General features: G+C 34.9%; 3 protein-coding genes across 14 annotated transcripts in view; 2 read left to right on the top strand and 1 right to left on the bottom strand.

Annotated features, from left to right (window-relative positions):
* LOC105328103 (neurexin-1) overlaps positions 1 to 1859 on the top strand; it is a 54815-nt gene extending 52956 nt beyond the window's left edge. For all 12 annotated transcript variants that reach the window (XM_066089271.1, XM_066089270.1, XM_066089276.1 and 9 more), the window contains one exon: positions 58 to 1859. In XM_066089271.1, coding sequence (XP_065945343.1) covers positions 58 to 490 — 433 coding nt within the window. In that variant the 3' untranslated portion in view covers positions 491 to 1859. The remainder of the gene's footprint in view (positions 1 to 57) is intronic.
* Positions 1860 to 3017: 1158 nt separating this feature from the next.
* On the top strand, positions 3018 to 9506 carry LOC105328102 (leucine-rich repeat-containing protein 74B). Its single transcript, XM_011428862.4, has 11 exons — positions 3018 to 3128; positions 4710 to 4905; positions 5128 to 5306; positions 7470 to 7577; positions 7672 to 7765; positions 7871 to 7920; positions 8010 to 8091; positions 8180 to 8265; positions 8389 to 8583; positions 8748 to 8846; positions 8920 to 9506. Exons 1-11 carry the CDS (start codon positions 3108 to 3110, stop codon positions 9316 to 9318), a joined length of 1509 nt encoding a protein of 502 aa, XP_011427164.3. The 5' UTR covers positions 3018 to 3107; the 3' UTR covers positions 9319 to 9506.
* Positions 9507 to 9515: 9 nt separating this feature from the next.
* LOC105328101 (uncharacterized) lies at positions 9516 to 14592 on the bottom strand. The gene is made up of 9 exons (XM_011428861.4): positions 14499 to 14592; positions 14017 to 14088; positions 12768 to 12915; positions 12505 to 12659; positions 11145 to 12357; positions 10921 to 11055; positions 10522 to 10620; positions 10357 to 10439; positions 9516 to 10256 (listed from the first exon to the last, which is right to left on the bottom strand). The coding sequence occupies exons 3-9, from the start codon at positions 12913 to 12915 to the stop codon at positions 9864 to 9866; spliced, it is 2226 nt and encodes a 741-aa protein (XP_011427163.3). The 5' UTR covers positions 14017 to 14088; positions 14499 to 14592; the 3' UTR covers positions 9516 to 9863.
* Positions 14593 to 17974: the final 3382 nt, after the last annotated feature.

The raw sequence follows: 17974 nt of genomic DNA, 5'->3' as shown, positions 1-17974 counted from the left end.
CCATTAAAATATTTGGGGTAGATTGATGATTAATGGTTAATCTGTCTTGACTTTCAGCACTGACACGGGACCTTGCTATTCTAAAGATTTACTGAACTGTGACAATCAAGTGGAGAGCACCAACTTAATGAAGCCAGACCGGAACTCTTCAAAGTCGGGACAGCTTAACATAGAGGGCTCTAAGCCTTCCACTGAATATAATCCTCAACGCCCTGCGAACTCCAGCAGGGAACAGGAAGTGACACAAACTCCAAACCTCGCCCTTATTATAGGCATAGTGGGCGGGGTTTTAGTAGCACTCATCATTCTAATAATAGCACTGTATAAATTTCGGAGTCGTGACGAGGGCACGTATAAAGTGGACGAAAGTCAGAACTTTGCTTTTCTAGAAAAGAAACAACAGCAGGGTAATGGAGCATTGCTAGGTAACCACAGTGGTGGGGGCGGAAAGTCAGGAAAGAAGAAGGATGTCAAGGAGTGGTATGTGTAAAGTCAGGACATGAAAGAGTGGTATAGGTAAATTAAGGACTCACCAAAGCCTGATCACTATGAGGTCTCAGAAACCTACTTAAGGAGATACAAATAAAGCACTGAAAAATAAACAAATGATTGAAAACTCAGAGTTCCCAAATTCCCATTCAAAATATAAAAAACAGAATTTGAAAAAACATTAAGGCAATTAACAAATATATTGATTCAGGAAATACCTTCATGAAATATTCTTTGTACATGTATCTGAAGTTGCAGTCCAGTCAATTGAACCTACATGTAAAACTATACTATTGTTTAAATGAGAGGAACAGGCCAGGCTTTGGTGATTGCAGGGAATCCTTGAGATTTTAGTGAAACCACCACGAGCTGAGTGACTCTGCTCAGATGTGGGGAACTCTTCGGTGCTTTCTGTGAAGTGTGTCTAGCACGGCTCTGAGCTATGTTGTGATGGAGGAAACCTTTTTTTATGACTCGTAGTGATATAGATTGTCCAGTATTCGTTGCCAAATAGTTTGGACCATGTACAACATGCATTCCCTAGCTTTAGATAGAGACAGATCAAAATTCATTCCATTTCTGTCCTATGTGTGTCTTTATGAAAACATTCATACATCTGTGGTCATTATTTAGCATGAATTCGCAAGGACTTCCAAAGGATAAGCTATATTAGTACTTATGTGTGTATTTTGCTTGTTATATATGTATATATAGTACCGGTAAATGTAATTCGTGTTTTGGAGACACATTGAGTCTTTTATTAAAGCTTCACCCACCAACTTCATACTATCAAAACTCAGAGTTGAACAAATTTTGATGGCTCAGATTGGTTTAGATTTCTGTGTCCATTCCTTCCTGTCTTTAGCTTGCACTCTATCTACATACATACATGTATGTACAATATCATGTTTCCTGTGTATTTATACTCTTTGTACATCCATGAGTCTTCTCTTTCAACTTGGCATGATTTTATATGAACACTGTGTATCAAAAGAAATGATTTATTTGTCTGTATTTCTTGAGGAATAGTGTCACTTCCTATTCGTAAGAGTTGATTTTTGTCTCCTGTTGATTCAGAATACATACATTATTTCGTGCATGTAGCAGCTAATATATTTTGACTGACTGGATTATATCGATTTATTTTGTGTATTGTTGCAGCATTCTACAGCAAAGACTGAATGCCTCATGACATTTTGTGCAATATTCTTGATATGTGCTTCATGTTGATATCATTTGACAATGTGTTGGCTATTTTTGTCTCATGTGTTTGTTAAAGAAATGGAAGAGATTTTGTGCCATATGTTTTTTGTGAGAGAATGGGAATAACTATGTAAATATGTCTGTAAATAAATCCATTTTCTTAGTAACATTTTTTTTTGGTTCATCCTACTTTTTTATATTAAAAAGAAAACAACAGAGAATAGTCACTGTGTCAGTATGAATTGAGCAAAACACATGGAAAGAGTTCATATCAAAAGAAAATAGGGGCAGAATTTTTTTCAGAATACCAAGTGAGTGTTACCAGCAATCTGATTAAAATCGGATCTTTGATCCGCTCCGACAATTTCGATGTCCCGAATTGTCGGAGCGGATCAAAGATCTGATTTTAATCAGATTGAGTTACCAGCTGTGCACTGCTTAATGTTTCGTCATCAAATGTTATTTCCTTCCTATCATTTTTTTTTTAGCCCAGATGTGCAATCAGACTGTCGTGTATTGTGATATAAAGGACATTTATTATTTAACTTTTAGGCAGATAACACTATAAAAGTAAAAGTCGGAGGTTTCGCATTTACACTTTCCTATCAGGTTAACAATTCCATTTGTTATCTGGTGTAGCTGTATGTACAACTGGACAGACTGACTTTTTACCTGGACATTCATCTATAGCCTAAACCTGTTTAAAAAACAGGCTGCATGGCCGATTTATCCGCAACCATTGTGAGGTGTAACACATCCATTACGTTTTATTTATCAAATCCGCAAATACTGAAAATTGGAAAAGATTTTACTTTTCCTCATTCTAAATTTATACTCACACGTTCGCCAAAAATCATCGACGAAGTTATTTCTTGTAATATAAAAGGTTGAAGTCTTAAATGAGTTGTAAAAAATTGGCGTTTTTATTTATACATGCATATATTTCACTTTAAAAAGGTGCATTGACCCTCTGGTAAGAGCGATATCTTTACGTTGTCTCTTGTGTTAAATACTCCAAAAACTTGTTCTTTGATGAAATTGCGATTTTATTTCCTTTAATCAAGGTATACTGAAATTACAATTATTATTTTTTCGGGAAAAAATCGTCAATAGAATAAAAATAAATGTGAACTAAAAGAAGAATTATGTTGCTTAGTTCTTCTGTTCTAAATATTGAGCACTGTCGTCATACAGCTAGATGTACACGTGTAAAATAAAATCATTCCACAGACAGCACAAAATCTTTAAAACAAAACGATAACTTTTCATGTCAACAAAATTCAATAGAGGTCAACCTTTAACTATTTTATAATGTTTTAAATGGTGAAAAGTCGATAACGAGATGTCATTGTTGTGCACGTTCCGCCAAATTCCTTCATTTGTGTGAAACAACGTAGTCTATCGAAGTCTACAAAATGTCGGCTTTAACCAAAGAGGTAAGTGAAGAATTAATTTTGCCTTGATTCCTTTACTAGCAATATAATTGAGAAAATTCAGATAATGTATCATGATGTCATGGAGTGAAATAACAATTTAGAGAAGAAGAAAGACAGAACGATGTTAATTAATGCGGGCTATATTTTTGTAACTGCAATAACGAATTTTAGGGGAAATTATAAAGAATTCACAACGATAAAAATTAAGGTAGGAGTAAGCATCTATAGAGATCAAGTCCGTAAACTCTTGAAATGCTGTTTAGTGTACGGTTTGTTATGCATCGTTTTAAGGTGGCTCTATACACCACTTTTTGATGACGCAGTACGCAAAAAAGTAAATCTGGAAACATGCATTTCCGGTACTGGCTGATTTAAACTGAGGTGAATTGTATGGGAACCGCTATTTTGAAAAATTTGTTAAATGGATAGATTTAATTTGATAATTGGAAAATTCATTACTTACAAGTAATGTGGTATGTGACACCTTCACGTTGTGTGGTATTATTTATCGAAATAAACAATAAAATCAAGTATAAATTTTTAAAAAGTTTCTTTAAAATCATCGATATGTTACACCGTAGCGCAGTGGGTTAGTGGGTTCACTACAAACCAGTAGGTCATGAGTTCGATTCCTGTTGAGAACAATAAATTTTTTAACTTTCCAAAAATTTCTAAAACGTATTTTTTGGTTGAATACCGTGAAAGAAAATTCTAAACAGGTGAAAATATTTCAATTATAATATACTTTAATGCACATTAATATCGACACCTAACGGGCTTTGAATTTCTCTCAGGTTGGGATACATAAATCCTATTAGCCTAGTCAATGTTCCCCTTTATTTATTTAACTTAGTTTTGCATTAAAGCGAATTTATTCACTTATACAGGGCAAAGTCTATAATGAAATATGTATGTATTTATCATTCCAACATTATATTTAGGAAATTTTCTTCAACTCAGAAATGAAAAGTCCCCAAGGTGTTTGGGCCTTGGGACTTAGGAACGATAACCCTTACATGAGGAACATTCATACCAAATTAAATTTAATTTTGTGTGTGTGTTTATTTGCAATGGTTTTCATTCAATTTTTTATGTCACATTTATTAAAATACATTTTCTTATAACATCAAGCAACTTTTTCAGATGATTTGTCAACAGAGTAAGAAAATATGAAAAATTATGTTTTGGGGAAATACTAAAAAAAATTGCAATAATAACATTTTTGAATGTTAAGAAGTGTTATATTTTTTTTTATGTGTCCGAAGGAAATATCCATCATATGACAAAATAATTTCTCTCAATTTGTTGTTTTTTTAAAAAATATTTTACAAAAACACGAAAAAACATTAAAAAATTCTTTAAAAATACCTATAGTATCCCAATCGTCATTTTAATATTTGATAAGTATATGTTTTGCGGTCTTCTATTGAAAATTGGAATAAACTGTGGGTGTATAGGGCCACCTGAAGCCCCGGTCCGGAGTTCACATAAAGTTCTCTCCTACAAAGAGGAATGTAGATATTGGCCGCGCCGCCGTGGTTTGCGACAACGACGATTTATATTCTGATGATTACTGTTTAGAAGTCCGCGGTGTCACACGACCCCCCTGGACGCGCGGTGACGAGCGCCAACAGCACCCTGAGAAGGTCGCGACAGGGAGGGGCCGACATCGACAGAGAGACGGAGGAGGAACTGCTCTTTTTGACCGACATTTCAAGACCCGTAACTCAACAGGAACCCGTCAGGGAAGACTTCGACAGCTTCCGACTGGAACTCAGTAAGTCCTTGTGTGTACATACATGTACGTGTGTTGGGCGGAGTGGTTGAGATCTTCAACCGGATTTTCCAAATGGAGAACTGTTAACACAAAAGGAAACACGGTTTGCTCTCACATTAACAGCTGTTCTCTTGTTGAAAATTGCTACAGGTTGTTGTATATAGAATGCAACAGGTAGTAAACTTTTTCAAAAATGCTATACATTACTTCTCGTTTATTTAGCCCCTACACGAGCGTTGGAACCCCACGAAGTGAGGCAGGAAATAGATAAGCGGGAGTGTAGGAGGCTCAATGTCATTCCGCTCAGTAGCTACCTTAGAAACCCCATCAGAAACAGCCTGGCGGTACCCTACTGTGGACTTGGGCCTAGGGGTGCCATGGCACTTGCTGCTCCGCTCATGGTATTTTTTAAAAAATCTTACGTTGTAAATATTTAAACAATAAAATACTTTCTTTGGTGATTCATTCGGGATATGAAGGTAGCGACATTGCAGAACAAAAATATGTAAAAAAAAATTCTGCAATGATCGTTACCTTTATTACTGTTAAATTTAAATGTACGTAAGTACATTAGCTAACCCCATTGCAGACATTGCAGAACAAAAATATGTAAAAAAAATTTCTGCAATGATCGTTACCTTTATTACTGTTAAATTTAAATGTACGTAAGTACGTTAGCTAAAAGAAACAGTCAGATCGTCTCCTGTGAGACTTTGAGTCTGACATGATTATTTCGCGCAGTCCGTGATTTTTCTTAAGCCCCTGCCACACTGTCACGATTTTGAGCTACGATAGAGTACGAATTCAATAATCGCACTTATTCGGGGTTCATCGTAGAGATAGTCGTAGACTCTCTTCCTTTCTCTCAGCAAATCGCCAAATGCAGCGATTGTTTTGAGTATGTTCAAAACAATCGTGCCCACAGTACGATTTTTTAGTATTCGTAGACTTTCGCACGACACTCCCACTGCACTCGTGCACATAGTCGCAATAAATCTTCTACATTCGTACCTACGATGCTACGAATATCTTACGATCTACCCCGAGTATTCTACGAGTTCATGCGATTGTTTCTCGAGTCTTTCCCGAGTGAATGGGAATGTAGTTCGATTTGATGCGAATATGATACGAAAACAGGCGATTAGGGGCGAATGCAATACGAGAACCTTGCGAGTGAAGTACGAGTTAGTACGAAAATTCAAGACTTGTTAGTGTTTTGCAACAGTATTCTTCTTTTTTATTACTAAGTACATCGTTCAGTAATTATGAAAGTTTATTACAGAACCTTTTCTTTTGAAATTATAAATATACTTGTAATTTCTACATTCTAAAAATATGAATTTTGTTCTTCATTGATAGTTTTATTCAGGGAATAAATCAAACATTACTGCTGCCGCTTTCAGGATTATTTAAACAATTCATGAAGTAAAACAATATCACGATCTTCTTGTTCGTTTATAAATACAGTAATAAACGTCCGTTAGCAAATTATGAAAATAATTATACTCACAATTGCAATCATTGTCACGGTATGTATTTTTTGGTAATCTTAACTCACAAATTTACTTCTACCTGTACGTGTTTTCTTTTATAATTTTTTATAATCTATATGAATATTACTCTGATTGCATTATTCATCTTACATGTATGCTTGAAATTGAAAATTTATTCCACGAAAGTTTTTTAATGCAAAAATGTAATTATTAATTTGTTTAATAATCACTTTATTATTTAACACACCAAATATATAATCGTAAAAACTCGTATTTATTCGTGGTAATATCGTGTATCAATCGTACAATGTCGTACTCATTCGTAAGAGTATCGTATAAAAATTGTCTTGCATCTTACCTGCTCGAAGGAAAATCACAAAGCATTCATTACTTAATCGCCGAAATTCGAACATGAATCGCCACAACTCGTCCTATCATCGCACAAACATCGTACATTGTCGAGCAGACTTCGTAGTCGAGTCGTACTAGATTTAAAAAAGCACCGTCTGTAGAATTATCGCAAGACTGACCTGGCGAATAATGGCGATTTTTAACTTTTAGTAATTCGTACGCAATCGTTGTATAAATCGTGACAGTGTGACAGGGGCTTTAGGTAGTTGTAGGTCTGGACCAATCGATAAACAGGGCGTGTCAATTTCAGTCTGGCTGTTTCAATAGAGCTATGAATTAAGTATAAGTTTCTGTAAGAAATAGAGGGAATAATACTTGGTAGATGTAAATATACTGTTACATGTCATGATCTTGTAAACAGATCACGACCTTGATCAGAGGCCATATCTCACTGGTCAAGGTCAATTTTTTTCGACCAACAACTATGATCTGTCTCTTGGATTCCTGGTTATATTACCATACATGTACATGATGACCTTAAAAGATACGCCACTACATGTATCCAACAAAAATTGAAGCCCCCTATTTTAAAATTCTGTACTAAAACGGAACATAAAACTCCTCCGTCATAAACATGTACTTCATACTGTATTAGAAGTCAAATTTTCAAATCAAAGTAATGGAAAACATACCGATCAGCTGGTTTGGTGGTATTTTTAGCTCGATCACAACTTAGTATATCTGGATATTAAAGGCAATGATATTGGACCGTTTGGCTTGAACCACTTAACAGAAGCCTGTCTGGAGACCATGTCGATCACCCATGTCGTAAGTTGGCTTGCCGTCTCATTATGCTCATGTTTTTGTTGAATTGATATCTTTGATTTTTTTTTTTGAGTAACATTATCGTAATTTCTTTCAGAATCTTTCGAACAATAATTTGGGCAGCGAGGGAGCTAGAATTCTGTGTAAAGCTGTGAAGGACCTCACCCTCTTTGAATATCTTGACCTGAGCAGTGAGTATATAGGAGGCATTGTAAACGGCTTTCAGTCGCACACAGAGTACTGTTTTAAGGATAACTGTATATTCTAGTCATCCTTACCTATGTTGAATTTTACAGACAACGGATTCAAAGACGACGATTCCGTGTTGTTTGGCGATCTAATTGAGGTAAGATATGCTGATGTTGTTTATTTTATAAGAGACGGTGCAAAATTTCAGTGGAAAGTGATTTTCTGTATTTACCAATTTTTTCATAGAAATCCAAAAGTTTAAGAGAAGTAATTCTATCCAACAACCACTTTGCAGACCGAGCGGGGATTGAATTTGGCCGAGCCATAGGTAATCAACATTCACCAAGTAATGTGATTTTGAGGTGTTGAAATGTTAAAGAGCCTTACAAAGTGGTACATGTTTGTTGATGTTGTAGAAAACAATGACAGACTGGAGTCCTTTGACATCAGTTGGAACCACATCAATGGACGGTCAGCTGAGGCGTTTACGAAGGGTGTCAAGGTCACAATCAATCCCATTTCCAGCTCTTAACATTCATAGCTCCGGAAGTCAATATATTTGTTTCACAACCTATATTATTCCTTATTTGTTTTTTATTTTTTAATTTATAATTTTTTTAAAAAGAAAAATATAGGTCTGAAGCGTCTTAACATCAGTTTTAATGGGTTTGGACGGGAGGGGAGTCAGGGCCTGGCGTTAGTACTGAAGAAAAATCGGACTCTGCGGGAACTGGACCTATCATACAACAGAATGGTGGACGAGGACATACGGGTCATTGCCAAAGGACTAACGGAAAACGATACGCTCAAGACGCTCGTGGTAATAACAAAAATCTTCATTTCCATTCTTTATACTACATAAAACTGATTAACAAAAGATTTTACGATTCAATGATATGTGCTTTATTTATCTGTATTATTTGTTATACACATGCATGTGTAAAGCATGTAATACTTTTTGGCTGCTCATTCATTTTCTTGTAGATTGGCGATAACCTTTTAACGAACGAATCTTCCCTGCACATTTTGAAAAGTATAGAGGATCCCAAATCATTAACTGCACTAGAAAATGTGGACCTAAAGGTATTACTCCAACTTCACGATTTTTAAGATTTATCTGCTCGCTACATATAACTTTTTCACGGTTTTCTTTTAGAACGTTTGTGTTGATCAAGAGTTTGTATATTTGCTGGAAGAAGTGAAAGAAATAAGGTCCATAAACATTAAACACGGCAAGGTAATGAAAATAGGAAAACCACGAAGACGCAGAAGACGGCGAAAACCGAGACCGAAACCCGAGGTCGAAAACGAGAAAGAAGAATTACCGATCAAACCAACGGCAGGAGACAGCAGAGGTTTAGAGAAGACAAAGAATTCATTAAGGAAGAATGAAGCAAATGTTGGCGTGACCACGTCTGCCAGGGGTGATGTAAAGGATGGCAGTGACGTAAAACAGGTACCTGTCACAGCGCCCCCTCCCAGGGGAATCGTAAGGGAATCTTTGATTCTGGGACAGGATATTATCAGCAAAGAAACTACAGAGAACATGATATGATGGATATACTAAATATATTACCCAAGTTTATTTTCAGGAGTTTCTTTTGTTATTTGTACAGAAAAGCCTAATCGTTGATTTTTTACCAAATACACAAACGGGGACATATAAGTATAATAAGTCATGAAAAACAATTGTTGATATAAAATGTAAGCTATTTATTCATGAAATAAATTATCAAAATTAGAGTGCACACAGACTGTACCTTGTCAATTAAATGATAGAAAAAGAAAAACACTGACACCATGCAACTATCACACCTAAAATACAGACACATGGAGTGGGGAAATATCTGCATGTTTTAATACAAAAAGTGAACAAATATTAAAACATCTTTAAATTTCACAAAAATAATTAACACTGGTAGAGAAGTCTATCAAAGAACTCTAAGTGTCTGGTTATAGATAAAATTAACAACATTACAACATGTAAGCCATTTTCATCAAGATGTAGAAACAGATGAAAGACTAGGTCTTACTGCATGACATATTGGTTAACTTTGACTCCTTGTCAAAATGTGATCGGTTTCTATTCACAGTGCTACTCTATACCAGGTTGAGTGCTATTTTCACATTGTTGTATTGCGCATCTTTTGCAAGATCGTTCTGGTCCGCAAGATTTTCGTCCTTCGGTTTCTGGAAGGTGAGAGTTGGCGCCACTACTTCTTCTGGTTTTGGCTGAGTTTCTGCGAACATGTCTTGTTTACTGGCACTCAGATGTACATCATCATCTTCGTTGTAGTTTGGCATTGGAAGTCGGGCTCGGAACGGGAAGGGAATGTCCTCGTGCTGACTCTCCTCCGCGGAGTTACTCTGGTCAGGAGTGGGTTCTGATTTATCAGACTCCGAGTCCGATGATATAGATGATATAATGGAGTCCTTGTTCTCGTTGGTTCCATTGCCTATCTTCTTGATGAGCCAGTACATGGTGTTTTTGCCCTAAAATTGTTTTTAAATTGATAAAAAAAAAAAAACCAACTCAGTGTCTGAATGCAATAACGAAACTTATTATATTATTTGATGGAACATAAAAACTAACCAGTTTGTTTCTCTTCTTTAAGATGTAGTTTCCCGTCTTCTCTAGTGCAGTATAAGTCCCGTGGCTAATGTTGATTCTATTGGCTAAAAAAGGTTAAAATGATAAGTATCCGGTAAATGTAAACTTGGATATAAACGTATGATAGATTGTCTCTTACAAAAATACCTGTACTGTAAAACATCATTCTGGCTGCGTTGTTGACTGTTTCCCCAACCACGCAGTAACGAGGCATCACAGTATTGACAATTCCCGCCACACAGGGACCTAAAAATAAACATTGATGTGACGTCATTAGTCACCATGTACATGTAACAAAAAGGCTTCAGAACATTGTAATGTCTGCAACACGATGACCTAAAATAAAACTAATTGATGCAATCTATCAATCAATTGTTTGTTTTAAAAAGGTTTGAAAAAATAACCATCTAACAAACATCAGTAACATGATTTATCAACCCTGCTTTATGCAACAAAAATAAACAAGTTTGAACGAAGACCACGTGTCGAAAATAACCGTCTTACAGGGATCTTGACGTAAAATTGTTCAAATACTTGATGAAATACCTGTGTTGATCCCAATTCTCACTTGAACGATGCGATCTTCATTCACAATGAACTGGCGCTTGCTTATCAAGTCAATCAGTTGGAGTGCAAAGTTTGCGACCTCCGTCACGTGGTACTTATTTCTGTCTGGTAAACCTGCAAAAGGAGGTGATACTTTTCATCTACTCTTCTGATAATTCTGTGATTGGAAATGAGGTGAAAGACAGAACTTGTGCTTTACAAACCTGACACGGCCATATAACAGTCATTCAATGTTTCTAGCTTGTACATGTTGTAGGTTTCCGATAGCTTGTCGATGGCTTCATACAGGGTGTTTAGCAAGTCGACGATTTGTAATGCAGAGCACTCCAAAGACATTTTGTAGAACCCGCAGACATCGGACGCCATGACAGTTACCACCTTGAAGTATTCCGGCTTTATGTTTTTGCTGTGTTTGACCTGGTCGGCGATTGGTTTAGGTATCATCTGGTAAATGAGGCAGTCGGTTCGCGCCTTTTCTCGGGCTAGTTCTTTCGTTTTGTCAATAAGAGTTAGTGCATATTTATGGAAAACGGAAGTGACGTATTCCGTCATATAAATGACAAATGGGCACATAAGGATAACCACCACTAGAAGGGTCGCACTCACGGCTAAGTCAGTCTGGACTTTTTCGATCACGGTATCCAAAATTGCCAGAATTTCTTCTCCTAAGTCTTGTTGTACGTCTAATAAAGTGTCTAGATACATGGTCATGTTGTCAAACCACCAACGGGCCTTCTGCATCTCCGGAAACGTGTTATTGCCATCTTTTACGTTGTGTAAGATTTCTGACCGGAAAGAATCGATAATGTCAGTGAGATTGTTTCCGGCCTCGCTCACTACGTACGAGTATAAGAGTCGAACACGATCCGAGTACAACTGAGCCGTCTTGTAGTAAGCACGAAAGTTGTGTACTCGACTATAATACATCTGATAGTAAAAATGGTTCTCAAATCCACCGTTGGCATAGAACATAGTCCCAAGCGCTCTTTCTACCCCGACGTCTTCCTTTGCACTCGTCAACTTTTGATAGGCGACAAGCGTTTTCCAGACGACAGCAAATTTCGATTCATTGATTGAATCGTATAGCCATACGATGACGACTTTGATAATTCGAGTATAGAAGTCGATCTCATCTTGAATGTACACTTCGGATGGCGTCAGTGACTGTCGTCTGCGGTTAAGATGTTGTACTAAGTTGGCGCGAGTCGAGAATTCCGTTCTGTCAAGTTTATCTAGGTTTCCGGGCCAGACCGGAAGCCTCGTTATCGCTTTGTCGGTCGCTATGTATTCTGCCAGGAGAAATGTTTTGGTTTCCGGACGTAGAGCACTAAGATACAGAACACTCATGTCCCTCTCTTTTTGCAAGTGGTGGACCAACTTCCCCAGTTCTACGCTGTACACTAAAGCTTTTCTGGTCTGTCAAAGTCATGGATAATATGAATTTTTCCACGAAAAAAGAAAACTATATAATATTTATTTTTGCAAAAACCGTATTGACGGTTAAAATAATTTTTTATTCGTTTGTCATTCTAACAAAAAATAAATAAATCTGTATTTACGTACCGCCTCGTTTTCGCTCTTGAGTGAGATTGTATCCGAGAGCATGTACACACTGTAGGACCACACTCCTAGTACTGGTAACACCGTGAGACACAGCATCTTAATCAGCTGGATCTTCTTGTCCGAATCCGTCAGGGGTGGCGCGTTACAGCAGATGCCTATGAAGAATCGCATCCCGTTTTTAATATTGCACCTATCTTCTCTTATTCAGTTTTTTTTCCCTACTCTCATTATTCTTGAGAATTATATGTAATACGACTATTTACCTCTACTAAATGAAGTTTGTTTGCTTGGGTTATCAATTTCCGGTAAGAAAACCATCTTTCCTGCGTCATCGTCCTGGTAAATGTTTCGGGCCTTGGGCATCGCCATGTTCGTCTTCGACGAATCAGAAGGGCGTTTATTCCCACTCATCTATTCAGATTAGAGAAGTTTTATTTTTTCAGAGATTCAGCAAAAACTAAGCAAGTAAATTCAATAACATATAAACGGTAATTTGCAATGACGTCCCATACCTAGGAACTTTTGCTTTCTAACTTAATGAAAAATGACAATAACAAACTGTCAACCATCTCAAAAATCCATAAAGCGAAATACGAATTTAAAACAGAGCAACACGGACCTCTAGAAAGATAGAGGTAGGATAATATGAAAACTGACCAATTATTATTTACATCTATCGAGTATTTTTTTTCTTTACTGCTTAGGAAAACTTATTGTGATTCATGGCAAAAAGTGAAATTAATAGGGCTGAATTCTAAACGATCCAGTTCTAACCGGTTTGTTCTTCGACAACCTAATGGAAATATGATTTCTTTCGTTTGAGGGACGAATTAGATAGAAATCAATTTCTACTTGGAGTAATAATGAATTATTTGTCCGGAAATATAAAGTTTTCATACGAATACCTCTTTGTGTCACACGGTTTTTTTTTATTAGAACCGGTTTATTAGCAAAATGCAAAGGCGTTGTATACCATTTTAGAACGACACGTATACAGCGTAAAAGTTTAAATTTTAGGAAATGTTTCATTTAAATAATCCAACTTTATGTCATACATTCATTTAATATGCCAAATAGTGCCATTGCTAATTCCACACGGTGTGTTTTTATTTACTAGTAATCAGCTTTCATTTGGAAAGTAATGAAAGGATTTAAAGGAGAAATCAAGGACTGCTCGAAAATCGAAATTGCAGACTCCCATACACAAAGACTTGGCTATTTCTTTAATATAACGTACTCATGTACATTAACGTTTATTTAGTTAATTTTAACTACTTTTTTATTATTAATTCAATAATTTGTTTTTAAAAAATTGTGAATATTAACAATAAAATGTTTATGAAGGTAGTGATTATTGCAGAAAAAATATATAACCCGTAATATGTATTTTTTCTGCTATGTCGCTGCCTTCTTATCCCGCATTAATCAGCAAAGTAAGCATTTTATTGTTTTAATAAACCGACAAATGACTAAAATTGTATTTTTCTGAACAACACCAGAAGTTATACATACCTTGATGTTGTGGATGTTGATTCTATCTTAACATCATGCGCGAATCCTTTCCTAAGTCGGGATTTTTAATTTCTAAACGAAGAAATGTGAATAAGACTCTAAGTTGGATCTTATTAAGTTATTTTATTAAATAACCTCTTCATAATTACATATTTGGAAACTTTGTTTATTCTTTTAAGGACTTTTAAACAAATTCCAAATGATAATAAATTATCCTAGTAATTCTTTGACTAAAGAACAAAAAAATAATGGAAAATAAGTTTTAAACATATCCATGAAAAAGAAACCCAGAACACTTAAGTTTATAAAACGATTAACTTTAAAATGATTTATTCCAGGTACTGGTAATTATATTTAAAAACAAACATAATATAACGAGAAATTTGGAAAAAAAATATTCCATGGTTTCTTTTGAAGGTTATGTTTAATAGATTCATTATGAATTTAATAAAATTGATAATTAATAATCAAGAATTACTTACATAATCAACAAAGCCAAAATCCGACTTATTTTAACCTTTTCAATATGTCTGCACATCACAACAATTTCAAAAGCAATAGAATGTTTGTGCTGTTGCTATGGTATCCAATATGATGATTTCCGCTGACAAAATTGGGTGCTAAACATCATGGACCATTAGAGACATGTTCAGTTTTGGGCTGATTGTTGCAAATTATACCAATAAATTCGGAACTTTCCTCTTGTCTTCGCCAAATTATACATACAGCTGGTTAGTTATGTAACATTTATATTTTACCTAAAAAATGTGATATTTTTATAACAATTTTTAAAAATCTTATTAAAAATATGTAGTTGACCATGATTTGATTTTCTTAATACATTTATTTGTTATGTTTGGTTAACCATTTACCTTTACACGAATCTCGAAAATCTAAAGGTAATTTGTGACGTCATGAGTTGATTGCAAAGTTGTGAAATATCGCGGAGATAATTTCACTTACGACACTTTTTCGCATGCATCATACCGGTATATGTAAGCTGACATTACTTACATTTTGTCGCACCTGTAGCTTTGATCTATACTATAATAAACAGAAACAACTTTTGACAAGGTTATTTCTTTCTGGAACATATACTTTTATGTTTTCAATCTTTTTTCATAATTCAATTACATAAATATTTCAATGATTAATAATTACAGAATGATGGTTCTCGTCGAGATCTAACTGAAAAAATTAGTGGTTCAAGTCATTATGCTGAACAATACAGTACTTCGTGCATTCCACAAATAAAATGACCAGTTTCTTCTGTGACCAAGTTGAAAGTCAGTAGTCGAATCTGGGTTTTTTAAAATATTTTTTAAGTTGGATTCCGCACGAATCTAGATTTTACCGAATCCCAAAATAATATACAAGTACATGTATAATAAATCATATTAATTTACTTAGGTCCAGATTATTGCGGGGATTTATTTTGGGCACTTGTCATTAATAAAAGTGGTAAGATCTGGTTTTGCTAGAACAATAAACCTGATGAGTATTAAAACACTCTGGTATTTTTTTTTCCTTCAAGGCTCAACTGAATACCTTTTTCCCCAAAGTTACCTTTATCAGCGTTTTACGTCATAAACGGTAAATATTCAACCTGTTAGTGGTCTTACTGGGGCATTGTTATTATATTATCAGTACTAGTAAACAATTAGATTATATCGATAGGGATTGAAATTATACTAGTAAACTAAATTTATGAATATTTTTGCTTCAATGATCATTTTAAAAACTTTTTAAATATGGGAAGCTTCTTTGCCCGATTTTCGATTTCATAGCATATTTAATGGATCTGTTATGATGTTATATGATATAAAGTCGGAAAATAGCTCCTCAGAGCTAATGTTTATTGTTTGTAAAACCCGACTTTAAATAAATATTATCTTATCTTATGCACGCTTTATATTCATGTTTTCTGAAAGACTCTTTTCATTTCAGACGGCCATTTCAGCAATACTCTTATGAATAAATTTAAGTACAAAACATAATTTACTGAAATACTTAAATCATAAATGGAAACGAGTAATTTTTCCTTTAAAATTCATACCAATAATAAAAAGGGAAATCAATTTTAATAAGCAGAGTTATTTCAGCGGCAATCGAAAGTTAGAAAATTGAACTTACTGCTATTAAGTATACTATTGATAAATAAAAATTCAAAATTTATATAAACTGGCTAAAGCTATCAAATAAAAGATTTGAAGATGTAAAATATTCGGTTGAAGAAATGACAAGATTACTGGCATATTTAGCTAGCCTGCCGAGAGTGTGGGTACTACATCATATTTAGCTAGCCTGGTGAGAGTGTGGGTACTACATCATATTTATAGCTAGCCTGACAAGAGTGTAAGTAGTGCATCATATTCAGCTAGCCTTGCGAGAGTTTGGGTTGTGCATCATATTTATAGCTAGCCTTGCGAGAGTGTGGGTAGTACATCGTTAAGGTTGTCAGGCGAGAGTGTGGGTAGTACATCATATACAGAGTCTGTCCCAAGATATTTATGCCACACATTTGTACGATTTTTAATAAAAATACACATACCTGTGAGAGAAGTGTAATTGAAATTGATAAAAGGGTAAATTTTCAAGATATCTTCTTTGATGCATTATCATTTGTCACAAAAAAAAAATCACAGGAACGAAAACAGATTTCTTGCGAAGATTTTTAATGTGAAATGTTTACATCTTTTCCCCATTCGGAACTCACTCGGAATACCTCGTGCAAGTTTTGAACGTTATAATCCAGGCTTGCTGCAATCCAAAATCCCCGTTGACATCACATTTTTTAGCCGTGTATTGAAACCTGGTAAGCTAACGGGGGCGTTATAACTGAGAAATCTTGGAAAATCATACTTTTTTATGGACATTGTTTGAACCCTGATGTATTTATAAATATTGAATAATTAAGGGATTCGATCCATAATAGCCCTAGATTCAATGAATATGAGTGCATATGTTTGGGCTTAATACTCAGTATACATGTACTTGGACATAATTTTCATGTTAAGTATCAATATTTAAGAGTAGAATTTGTCCCAGTTAATGACCTTTTCCTTTTCTTGAAGAGTTGCCCCCCTTTGCTTTTATTCTATAAAAATTAATTTTTAATACAAATTTATACTGTAAAAAATTTATTTTCAATAGTTTTTGTATTCCTAATGATTAAATACATCTTTCTACCAAAGCATTTATTGATAATCCTAGTATTTACTTTTTTATTTTGAATAATATACCTGACCCCTTAGACTATAATGCAATCTTCATTAACTAATTACTGCTTAGTTAATAATATTTTTGAAAATTTCTCTTGGTAGATCATTTCCTACTCTAAAATGCTTGACATTAATATAGAAGTATTAAATACATGATGGATATTCAAGGTTCGGAAAATTATGTCCTAATATGGGTCGGATGCCTTAAGCAAAATATGAATCGAGGATATCTTGGAACCGAGTATAGCTTGCCTGGCGAGACTGTGAGTAGTACATCTTATTTAGCTGGTCTGGCGAGAGTGTGGATAGCACATCGTATTTAGATGTTGTGGAGAAACAAATAACAAAAGACAGGTTCCACAATTTGTATCGTTAAGTATCCCGACAAAAATTCTTTCTAGACGGTTTTTGTTGGTTTGTATGGGGAAAGTGCATAGTAGCTTTAAGTAACGTTGTTTTGTTTGAAAATTATTCAAAGAAAGAGGCCGGATGGTCAAACATTTACCAATTACACCAACCTTAAAATTTAAACATAATGTTTATGGCCATAAACTAATATTCTTTCAAGAAAAATATATAGATACATAAAAGCTTTAAAAGTTATACATTTTCTTTAACTGTTATTCAGAGCTCTTTTTTTGAAGATTGATAGAAATAGATTGAAAATGGCCCTGACTAACCTCTAGGTGCAAATTTTAAAAACGGTTTGGATTATGTATTTCTCCAAGTGTCAAAAT

Source organism: Magallana gigas, chromosome 6, assembly GCF_963853765.1.
Source record: "Magallana gigas chromosome 6, xbMagGiga1.1, whole genome shotgun sequence".
Lineage (NCBI taxonomy): Eukaryota > Metazoa > Mollusca > Bivalvia > Ostreida > Ostreidae > Magallana > Magallana gigas.
The sequence above is the reverse complement of the archived record's forward strand: the minus strand, read 5'-3'. Positions and strand labels throughout refer to the sequence as shown.